The 12,637-nt window shown below is 38.0% G+C and overlaps 1 protein-coding gene across 1 annotated transcript; it reads left to right on the top strand.

Moving 5' to 3' along the window:
- The first annotated feature begins 8,746 nt into the window (after positions 1 to 8,746).
- LOC108667609 (ctenidin-3) lies at positions 8,747 to 9,088 on the top strand. The gene has a single exon (XM_018154653.1). The coding sequence runs from the start codon at positions 8,747 to 8,749 to the stop codon at positions 9,086 to 9,088; it is 342 nt and encodes a 113-aa protein (XP_018010142.1).
- The last annotated feature ends 3,549 nt before the right edge of the window (positions 9,089 to 12,637 follow it).

Genomic DNA, 12,637 nt, shown 5'->3' with positions numbered 1-12,637 from the left:
AATATTCATTGTAATTTCGGTCAGATGGTAGCCAGGTCTAATCGATACAGAAAATATAGGCTTTTTAAAACATTAATTCCCGAGTTCAACTCCTGGAGCTACAAGTACTCGAACAAAGCTGATAATTATGAGATCTTGATATTATAACTTACCAGTTTCATTTAACATCTACTGCAGATTTTTCGATATCAAAATGAAATGTCTGTTCAAAAGTAACTCTAACGTTCGGTTGAATTGACAAATATATTGCGCTGCTATCAGATTGGATTTTCTTGAAAAATAAAATAAGATAAAGTAATTCAAAGGAAATTTAACTAAACTTTCTATCACCAAGTGAGAAATAACTTTATTTTCAAACGAATTATCGAGATTTTATAATGATCATTGCAAAATTTTGTCTGATGATAAGTAAAAATTTTGAACTATCATCTATTGGCCGATGTTATAGTAGCATTGATGATAGGTGAAGGTAAAGATCCGCTCAAAGAGAATTTATTAAAATATCTTATAAGATTTCAATATAAAATCCAATCATCTCGCGCAATATCCTTGTCATCAAATTATCAGCTGTATAGCATACCTCTTAATTCGGCCAATATTCAGATTTACTGAAAATAAGTACATCCGTAGAAAATTTCCGATGACGACATGATTTCAGTCCGTGTTTAATATTATGTGTAATTGAATAAGTCCCTCTGACATTTATCTCTCCTACTTATTTCTTTGGAAACAGAGACAGTGTAGAGATCAGGTCACGATCTCTGTCTGTAAATAATTGTACAGTTTAGGGCAGTCACTCCTACGCACTTCCTGCCCTACTCATCAGGCATAATGAGGACGGTGAGTGGACGTTACTTTAATTTTCGTTATACGTACGTTAATTTTACGTTAATTTTCAGCTATAAAATGTCGATGAATAAATGTTGGTAACATTTATTCATTTGGTAACATTGTGGAATGTATGTGTAATTTTTGTCAATAAGATAGATTTTAATATCGTGACACCTGTGCTACTACCCCCTCGTGTAATTATCATGTCAAACTCCTTTTAAAAATGACTTAAAGCAAATTTATACTAAATTCGACGCTTTTTTACGTTCAACTAGTAATATCTGAAGGGTATTATTTTGTCTATCGGGTTTATTTCTTGGTTTTGTTGTCTGGGCGTTAATAAAGCTGAGCTTGAGGTCTTAAATGAATAAACAGAGAGCTAGTTCTCACCTAGGCTGATACTAGCCGAAAAAGTAACAAATTATTGCAATTGATTGTATACTATTAAACTTTCCCCCAATCTTTAATTAACTTTGAAACGCTTGTATAGCACAAAAATCTGTCATTCCCCAAGATTTGTATCTTGTCTCTCATTCCTCTTGATTAGCGAATAAAAAAAATCCATAAAAGTCGTTTGTCGTAAAAAAAAAATGTTTCCGTCAACGAAATGAAGAAAATGAAAGAAATGAAAATAAAAAATGTTTGACGTAAAAAAAATCGTATAAGTCGTTTGCCGTGAACACTTAATACTTGAAAGTTTCGTTACATGTAAAAATTTCAGTTGAAGATATGCACATGTTGGCCAGTGACATCTGACCATGAATCAGCACATAATGCTTAGCCATTAATAACTCGTGGCCCCCAGCGGGATGAAATGGAAAGTCCTCTCCTCTCGAAAGTTTTTTTTAATCTTTTAACCCTCTTGAAAGTGTTTACCTTCGTTGAACGAAATTGGTTAAAATTTGACCTGATATTGCATTGTGCGCGCTTTATTTTAACTCCATCGAGTAATATAAGTGTGACTTGAGAAGCAAAAAATAGACCTAATTATGACCAGTAATGAGTAATTACCTTTGATTTTGTCAGGACATCAATTTCCATCTTACTGAGGTCCAATGCATAGCTAAATTTAAACAAACAACTACAAGTGTGCGGTATTTTCTCTTGCCCATTAGAAGATTTACGCTTGAGTGGCAGGCTTCCTAGTCTCTTTGCTGTGCTTTTCCCTCCAGATGACACGCATGGAAAGTCCTTCGCTTGTACACTGACTCTTAAAGTTAAATTTTGCGTAGAAACATTTTGCGGTAGTCATACAATTATGTATTCGGACTTTAAATTTCAGTTTACGCTGTCTATCTTAATTTTTCAGGTGATTGTTGAACGGAATAAGATCATTAGTTTAAATGAGGCATTATAATCGAACAACTGAATGGAATTTATTTGAACACTCGAGAGAGAACATAACTCAATCTCGTTGTTATGATCGAACATCGCATGACTGACTTCCTTTTTGTTTTTTTGATCATTTTGTATTTGTAACTATATTTTTAAATGCCGCTACTTTTAGTGTATTCATCTGCTCGTAGATAAGATTAGTTTAGTCTCAGTTGACTGATTTTGGCCGTGCTCCTACCTCCAGTTTTACCCTTGGCCTGTACCGGCTGCGAACACGCTACCTTTAGTCCAGTCAATTTCTGGCCTTGGCATGTTTTGGCCGTCAACACGCTACTATTACACCAGATCAGTTCTGCTTTTAACCTGCAACAGCCGTTGGAGCGCTGTTCTTACACCAGTCCAGTTCTACTTTTAGCCTGTATCAGCCGCTGGAGCGCTGTTCTTACACCAGTCCAGTTCTGCTTTCGTACACCAGTCCAGTTCTGCTTTTAGCCTATACCAGCCGTTGGAGCGCTGTTCTTACACCATTCCAGTTCTGCTTATGGCCTGTTCTAGCCGTTGGAGTGTTGTTCTAACACCGGTCCAGTTCTACCTTTAGCCTGCACAAGCCGTTGGAGCGCCAGTCCAGTTCTACTTCTTACACCAATCCAGTTCTACTTTTAGCCTGTACAAGCCGTTGGAGCGCTGTTCTAACACCAGTTCAGTTCTGCTTTTAGCCTGTACAAGCCGTTGGAGCGCTGTTCTTACACCAGTCCAGTTCTGCTTTTAGCCTGTGCCAGCCGCTGGAGCGTTGTTCTAACACCAGTCCAGTTCTGCTTTTAGCCTGTACAAGCCGCTGGAGCGCTGTTCTTACACCAGTCCAGTTCTGCTTTTAGCCTGTACCAGCCGTTGGAGCGCTGTTCTTACACCAGTCCAGTTCTGCTTTCCTGTTATTGTGAGCGCTCAACTGACGGCTTATCGAAGAATCTCGCAGATTCACTGGATTCTGAGGTCTAAAAGCGGAGATAATTTTGAAGGCCGTTGCTTCGAGTGCGTGGGCTTTGTACCTTTTAATTATTCACAATGATCAAGGCCAATAAGTTTAAAAGTTTTTAAGACTAAATTTATTCTTAATACATTTTACAAAGACTTGTAAGATGAAAACGAAGCTGTTATTCTGCAATTAATCACCATTTTTATGATAACTAAGCATTGATTTTTTTGCGGGCAGCAATAAAAAATGTATACCTCCTCATTTAACGAGGCAAATTTGTAGAGAAATAATGTATTGATTTTATAATCGCACTCATACAATCGCGAACGAGATTGCTTGATGCTGGATACATAAAAAACCAACTACTGTCATTGAGTGAACATTTCCAAAAGATTTTAATTCAATAATTGCTTAAAAATTACGGCTCTATTCGAATATTCGATCATGGAAAATACTTATGAACAGCATCCTTGAACAGAGTATGAATTATCAAACTCGATTTTACGAGTGCAAGATCAAAAATAGAATACAAATATTGCATCAATTCATGCATAATGCCCATGACCATATGCTGACTTAACATATGTCAGACGTCACTCAATTCAACACTATTACTCTCTCTGACGCCACTTTCTACCTTCAACAAACATCATTAAGTGATGATTTTTTGGCGCGCTGGGAAGAATCGCTTTTACGCAAGCCACTTCAACGCAGGAAACGCGGCGCGCGTTGTCTGATTAAAGCGAAAGTGTTTGGCGCCATCTGACGGTGTGGTGTGCGTGGTGAGAGGGCATCATGCGAGATCATGAGAAGGTATGGTGCCGGTATGGTGTTTGTGGTGAGAGGGTATCATGTAGACGAGATACGAGGCCATGAGAAGGTATGGTGCGTGTGGTGAGAGGGCATCATGCAAGCGAGATAAAAGACGATGAGGAAGTATGGTGTCGGTATGGTGCGTGTGGTTAGAGGGTATCATGCGAGATACGGGACGATGAGGAAGTATGGTGTCGGTATGGTGTGCGTGGTGAAAGGGTGTCATGTAGACGAGATACGAGACGATGAGGAAGTATGGTATCGGTATGGTGCGTGTGGTGAGAGGGCATCATGCGAGATACGAGACCATGAGAAGGTATGGTGTCGGTATGGTGTTTATGGTGAGAGGGTGTCATGTAAGCGAGAAACGAGACGATGAGGAGGTATGGTGTCGGTATGGTGCGTGTGGTGAGAGGGCATCATGCGAGATACGAGACGATGAGAAAGTATGGTGTCGGTATGGTGCGTGTGGTGAGAGGGAATCATGCGAGATACGAGATCATGAGGAGGTATGGTGTCGGTATGGTGTTCGTGGTGAGAGGGCATCATGCGAGATACGAGATCATGATTAGGTATGGTGTCGATATGGTGTGCGTGATGAGAGGGTGTCATGTAAACGAGATACGATATCATGAGAAGGTATGGTGTCGGTATGGTGCGTGTGGTGAGAGGGTATCATGCGAGATACGAGAACATGAGAAGGTATGGTGTCGGTATGGTGCGTGTGGTGAGAGAGAGTTATGTAAGCGAGATACGATACCATGAGAAGGTATCGTGTTTGTGAAGAGAGGAATGTCATGTAAGCGCGATTGGTAACGATGATAGGGTATATGGTGTCGGCATGGTGTTTGGATGTGGTGAGGGTTTTCGTGCAACCGCTATACCGGATAATATCTGAGTATAGTGTCGGTATAGTGGTTGTAAATGGTGAGGGGGTATCATGCCACTAAGATACGAGTCGAAGGGAAGGTATAGTGTCGCTATCGTGTTTGTGCATGGCGAGGAGTAACATGAAACCATTTTTAAAGATGTTGGGAAGGCATGGTGTCAGTATGTTGTATGTGATGAAAGGGAACCATGCATAGGAGATAAAAAGATGAGAACCTACAATGCTGGCATCGTTCGCTGCGGAAGTGGAAAGAAGTTTTGTCGCAACTTCAAAGTTTGCAAAAACAAGTTTCATTTCCTACACCGATTGTTTTGTTACTATCTGCCGAATAGAAAAAAAAATATTTTCGGAATGAACTAATAAATTGATGAAATTTTAAATTCAAATAAGTTTAAAGCGTTAACTAAATGAATTAGTGAATTGAAGTTATTTCAATTGAAAGTATTTTCTGACAATAACCTTGGCTAAAGGTGATTTTATAGTTATTATATAGGAGTATATTACTTGGAAAACGTTTTATATCTTCGAGTCCAAAAAACGTTTTTTACTCCTGAGTTTAAAAACGATGGTTTCTGGTTGGAACACGTTTCCAAAATTCAATTCAATGTTTTTGCAAGCAAACTTTTATTATTTTTTTTGTTGATGACACAAAAATTGGCCGAGTTAACTTCTCGCTCGAAAGATTTGACACAAAACAATTCATTTTCTTGTTGTATGTAAAAAACAATGGTTGCTGGGGGAATATTTACAATTTTTTCTTGAAGATTGCTCAGCGTTACAACATTGGTTATAAAGATTAATGACCGTTTTTCTTCTAAAGGTTATAACATAATAGCAGATTTGAGAACTGGCACGTTCGCGGCTAAAAAAGTTTTTTTTGCATCAATCCTAAAAACTGGTTACCGTTGCTGCCTCAGATTTTTTCGCACTACTGACCTTCTATCTAAATCAAGTAAATGCATGCAAAAGAAATTTCGCAACAATCTTGTTCCCAACTTGCTTCAGAATTCTATATTTTTGCTCAATCATATAAGATTCTTATGAGTAACCTGCTCGCTAGCACTACAAATATCTAATTTTTCTATAATTTAAGTTATTTTATGGAAAAATTCATGCATCCGACTTAAATTTGAACGGGTTGGTTGAAAAATGTTTCCAAAGCAACTGTGAAGACACGTTATCACATTATTCATAGCTGAATGATATCTTTCAGTTAATCTTACCTCATTAAGTACACTATATACAAGGAAGTAATTCAACATATCATTGCAAAAGAGAACGCACTAAAGCTTGTGAATATCTCTTACTTCTTCATATCATTTCAATGGCCTGAGAACTGGAGCACTCGCCAATTTAAGTCATAATTGAAGTGAAAGCTTATGAAAGACCGATGCTTATCTCGGAGCTGCAATCCCCATAATATCAAAGAGCTCATAGTTTAACATTTATATTCGTTCTGAATTTCATGTATATACGACACAGGAAGAATTTATCATTACAAATGTGTATGCAAATAAAGTAACTTTTATTTAAGTGTAATGAACACAATCTTCGTAGTCAAAGAATTTGATTGATGTGCATCATAGGCAGCACAAAGAGCCAAAAATTAATAAAAAGTTAATAATGGTTTAATAAGATTATTTTAAAATGAGATCGTGTCCGAAACTTTGAGGATTGCATTTTTTATACATAACTACGTACATAACTACGAGCACATAACTACGAAGATAATTTCGATTGCAAAATTTGCCTGAAGCCTCCCTGCATTTACGCATATTTTATCCAACGCCTACATTAATGGAATCTAAATCCCTAACATTTGAGCTACCTTTTATTTTTTGTTCACAACTTCCGTGCATTGACAGCATTTGAAGTCCTTGGATTGTTTATTGAAGAGCTCAGGAAATCGCGGAAACGATGACACTGCAGGTCTTGAATCCCCAAGTCTAGACTTATGAATTGAAATTCATGAATGACTAATATAATATTTTCTGATTAACTTGAGAAACATGAATTTTTATTCATCAGCAACTAACGGTATTTTTTAAAGGGTCATTAAAATTTAATATATATATTTGAGGCGTTTTTTAATGATTGAGAACTTTGAGGATATTAAGAAAAAAACATCGAACTTAATTTAAAATTAACTACGTTTGACCTATTGACCACTTGTTATTACTAAAAACTTGCAGTTGAAGCCCATAATTTGACAGGGCGAGCAAAATTGTAGGTCGAATGTTAACTAACCATCCAGTTATCATTAATGAAAATAGATTGTCAATGTACGTAACCAATACACAAGTTTCATTACTGCTCATTAAAATATACAAAACACCGAAAATCTACAAGGTTGGTATGCAGAGCCAGAGTCAATGCATGCATGTACAACTCACTGAATTGTACAAAACACCGAAAATCTACAAGTTTGGTAGACAGAGCCAGAGTCAATGCATGCATGTACAACTCACTGAATTGTACAAAACACCGAAAATCTACAAGTTTGGTAGACTGAGCCAGAGTCAATGCATGCATCATCGATGCATGTACAACTTCACTGAATTGTACAAAACACCGAAAATCTACAAGTTTGGTAGGCAGAGCCAGACTTGAGAGGCCCATCTTGATGGCGGGAAAGTCGCGAGAGGTGAAGGCTACGAAGCGCAACTTAGGCGATCGCTCCTTTCCCGCGCTGACGCAATGGCGCGAGCTGCGGCAACCGCCAGCCTTGGGCTGCGCAGCTGCGCTTGTAACGCGGCTTTCGCGTATTTTGAAATACTTTAATTTACTTGTCCTGTGGCTCTTCACTTAGTACTTTGATACTTATCCTGACCATCATTTCAGGGTAAGCTATAATCGATTGTGTCATTCTGGATTATGAATTCTCTTTAGATGCGACGCGAAGTGACTTTTGTCTCGGCAGGAGACATTTTAATGACAATCACTACTGTGTAAAGTATTTTCCATCGATATTTTTCGATATAATTTAATGCATATTATTATGATGTTTCCATTTAATAGTGACTACCGTCTTTTGCATTGTTTACAAAATGCAAGAGATTTCTAACTTTTCGTTAGGAAAAACCTCTTAACTCAACACAACCATACTGTCCCCTCTAAGTGGGGGGCAAAGGTGACGGAACAGATGTCTGATTTGGCCCATACGAAGGTGCCTCAGCCGTACGGCGAATCCTGAGAGAGAAAGGGAAATGCTATTCGATTACAACAACAACAACAACAACAATAATTTGATTTTTTTTTCAGGAGGCCAATGCGCGGATTAGAAATGATCAATTAACCAATGGAGTGTACTGTAAAATAATTGGTTTTCGATCGCCGATCTCTTTCTGCTAATGCTGATCTCTTTCTGCTAATGCTGATCTCTTTCTGCTAATGCTGATCTTTCCCAACAGACTAATTTCTAGATGATTTATGCTGAGACAGAAAGTGTAATAAGGTGTACATGACAACGGTTTTATTTATTTTTTTTCTGCTCACAGGCAACCAAAATCGCGTGGGTCGTTTTGGCGGTGACCATCTTCGCCAGCGGCTCATATGGTGACAAGGGAGGTGGAGGTGGTGGTGGATACGGTGGCGGTGGCGGTGGATTTGGTGGAGGTGGACACGGAGGTGGTGGTGGATACGGTGGAGGTGGACATGGCGGTGGTGGCGGTGGATATGGTGGAGGTGGACATGGCGGTGGTCACAGCGTTGGGTATGGAGGAGGTGGACATGGTGGAGGTGGCGGTGGATACGGAGGCGGTGGTGGACACCAGCCTGTGCTATACAGACTCGTCAGAGTTGGCGGTGGTGGAGGTGGTAAAAAGGGAGGACGTGGAGGCGGAAAGAAAGGTGGTGGATTCGGTGGTGGCGGAAAGAAAGGAGGCGGTGGTGGTGGTTATCGAGTGATGAGCTACGGAGGCGGTGGAGGCGGCAAGAAGGGTGGTGGTTTTGGTGGTGGCGGAAAGAAGGGAGGTGGTGGTGGTGGTTACGGTGGTGGAGGTGGAAAGAAAGGCGGTGGTGGCGGTGGTTACGGTGGTGGAGGTGGGAAGAAGGGCCGTGGTTTTGGCGGTGGTGGAAAGAAAGGCGGTGGTTTCGGTGGTGGAGGAAAGAAGGGTGGAGGTGGCCAGCGGTACAGAGTCATAAGGCTGGTGCCCGTCAGCGGTGGATACGGCGGAGGTGGCGGTGGCGGTTACGGTGGTGGTGGTGGTGGTGGAGGAGGATACGGTGGTGGTGGCGGAGGATGGTGAAGAGGTGGATTAGCCTCAACTTATATTGTGTAGTTATTGCTCAGTACGTTGTGATGAATTCTCAGGAGAATTTCAGCGGAGTACGTTGAACAGCCATTCTTTAACAACGAACTTCGATAAATCAATATCAAAGTTGCATAATCTTTGAAAATGAATCAGTTGAGCGCGAAATCCCTTGACTGTTCAAAATATAATTAGAATTCAATGTTTGGAAGATAGTATAATACTCAGTAAAAATGTCAGGAATGTTTTGAAGCAATTGAGCTGTCAAATTCATAAGCTGCAGCTATTAAGTGTGTAATAAGCCGTCATGTAAATTTTACACTTGCGTTCTATGCAATTTCCTACTACTGAAGCGAGGAGGCATACGCATGGCCGATATTTCATCAAAAAAAGTTTGGAATATTTCCCAAAAGTTTTGAATATTTTTCTTTGTAGAAATATTGGTCATGGATCTAAATTATTGTAGTTATTGTAGGAAAACGAAACAGTTTTATGTTTCCGGTTTTCATTAGACGGTGAGCAAAATTTGCGATGAGATTCTTAAATTAATAAAACGGAAATTGATTATTTTAATAATGTCAGGCTGGCCTCCCCAATATTGTTACAAAGTTTCGTTTTTAACGTTCCTAATCGGGGTTTATTTTTTTTATTGTAAATTTAAATCAATAATTTGAATTATCTGCTTTTGATTGATTTAATTTAATTATCTCTAATTTTCATTGCATACTAAATATTAACAGGAAATTGAACCACTATGTATAGCGAAATGTCTGTTAAATATTAAAATGTCTACTTCTTTCATTTAGTTATTGTACTATAATAGATCTGTAGCACTTGGACCTTTGCAAGCGTTAAACATGACATCGTTTATCTCTAAAACTAAACGATTGGATCGCCACGAAGAGATTCTGTACCTAACGGAAAACCAAAATAGTGTAATGGAAAATCAAAATAGTATTGCTGATATAGATTGTTTGTATCTTGTTCAAAAAATAGTAGAATTAAATTTCCGACTTGCAAATTCTAATTCAATTGGATCACGTCCAAAGAATTACATTATTCATGCATATCCATAACTCAACAGACTGCTAGTCCTTCACCTGTAAATAATGTTGTACAATTCACTGTTTCGGCAAGACCTTTACATGCTTCTTCGACATCATCTCTGTACCAATCTAACTCATGTATTTTGTGAAGTGTTATTCAACCCCACAAGTGAACTCACCATCGTACTCATCACCGAGCTGTAAAAAAATATTTTAAATAATTTTCTGATGCAAAATTACCGATATTTAGATTTTTCTGATAAATAGTGTTTCAATTTTCCAGAAGCTTGAGGTATTTTAAATTCTGTAAAATGAATCTGTTAATTATAAATATAAAATAGGTGTCATTTAAACATGGTATTCGTTAAATAAATTCATTTGTCGTCATGCATCCAGTAGAGACCAGACAGATTTGATCAGAAGTTTGTTCCTGTGTTTCCTACATGTCAGTTATGTGCTATAAGTAGTTAATAAAAATTTAATGTTGTTAGGAGTTTTATCCTTACCTTTTATATGGTGATAATTGATTTGTATTTCTGATGTATGAGTCGTTTTCCAATTGATACGATGACCTTTTACTGAGTAACTTTGTGTCATTTGAATTATTCCAAAGCTCTCCTGCACTTGGCAGGTCGTTATGTTTGGATATGTGTGTCAGTCCCAAAGGTTTAAAGATGAATAAAAGCGCAATAAATATTTTGGTATGATTTTTCCTGGTCGGATTCAACATATGTGATAGGGAGTTGAAGCGGCTTAAAGGTCTAATTCATTTGGTAATTAGAAATGTAGAGAACAGAACATGAAACGAAAAATTCCCAGATGTTGAACTTTTACGCACATTGTAGAAGATGAAGAACAGCAACAGTTGAAAATTCACATGATTACAATACGGTCGACGTATTGGAATCGGTATGAATCGCAACGGTATATTGGAATAATACGTAACGGAATGAATCGACAGTAATTGGACGTAATACGTAACGGAATGAATCGACAGTATATTGGACGTAATACGTAACGGTATGAATCGACAGTATATTGGACGTAATACGGAACGGTATGAATGGACAGTATATTGGACGTAATACGTAACGGTATGAATCGACAGTATACTGGACGTAATACGTAACGGTATGAATCGACAGTATATTGGACGTAATACGTAACGGTATGAATGGACAGTATATTGGACGTAATACGGAACGGTATGAATCGACAGAATATTGGACGTAATATACGGAACGGTATGAATCGATAGTATAATGGAGGAAAAGTGTGCACTTTATCGGCATCACTAACAACGAGCAAAGTAACGTCATATAACAGCAGATCTCAGCTGACAACGAGTGCGTATTGACGACGGCCGCCTTCTGGCCATGATTTTGGAACATGCCAAGATCGCTAAGATTTCCGCCGTGGCTTTGATTTTGATATATTTCAATGAAATCTATCTCTTCGCATTGTGCGCGGACTTTATTGGAATATTTGGGAATAGCCGGTGAGCTACAACGTCTCTTATACTTTGAAAGAACATTATGTTTTCGACCAAAATACTGAAATTTATATCGAAATGTGAGGTAAAAAGCCAAAATGATTACACAGCGGAGCTAATTAGTATTTGAACAAGCTATGTGAGAAGCTTTCCTGAGCATACTACCGAAAATTGAAATTATACAATCGAAATTCACTTCAACCAATTGAAATATTTACTACTAAGAACGTATACGTGGCGATAGCATCTTTATGCTTAGCTAAATATTGTTTATTCACATATTAGGGAACACAATCGCTAATAGACTTTAATGTTCAATTTATTGCTGAAATAATGCCCGACAGATGTTATTTTCTTCGCTAACTAGAATTATTATAAAGCTTTACTAGCACTCTTTCACTAGAACTTCTTCTATCAAAGAAACATGGGCTAACAGTAGAAAACAAAGATTTAATTATATTCTATATCATCAAAGATTAATTGGATTTTTAAAGAAACATTCAGAAAGTATATTAGTAAAAGATCGATTAGAAGAATTTGAAGTAATTTAAATTGCAAATTATTAAATTTAATCACCCGTATAGGGCAAAGGATAGAAGCGGTAGAAAAAAATATTATCTTTCTATTACATTATCGTCCAGAGAATAAACAAAAGAAGTATGACGAAAACATACATTCGCGATGGAAGATGAAGAAGACTAGAGAAAACATCTACGCGACGAAATGAATTATTTAAAATAATTTTGAAGTTATGGCGTTAAGGCACTGCACATCGTTAACAGAAATTGCTTGGTATCAACAACCAAGAAAACAGAAATTGCTTGGTAGCAATTTCTGCACAATTAAGACACGCGGCCACGGTTAGTAACATAACACTTCGACATTGAAAGTTTAAAATTACAGTGATAGGATATACGGATAATTATCACTCAAACGAGTCGCATAATAATTCGGCCTTGATAGTGTTTGAATTTCAGTGGGTTAATTGTTTTAATCATTAAATGAGTC

The sequence above is a fragment of the Hyalella azteca genome, unplaced genomic scaffold (genome assembly GCF_000764305.2).
Source record: "Hyalella azteca isolate HAZT.00-mixed unplaced genomic scaffold, Hazt_2.0.2 contig14954, whole genome shotgun sequence".
Taxonomy (NCBI): domain Eukaryota; kingdom Metazoa; phylum Arthropoda; class Malacostraca; order Amphipoda; family Hyalellidae; genus Hyalella; species Hyalella azteca.
This window is presented reverse-complemented; position numbering and strand designations above follow the sequence as displayed.

Excerpts from the sequence above, each read along its gene's own strand:
- LOC108667609 (XM_018154653.1), top strand. The coding sequence starts at position 8,747 with ATGAGCTACGGAGGCGGTGGAGGCGGCAAGAAGGGTGGTGGTTTTGGT.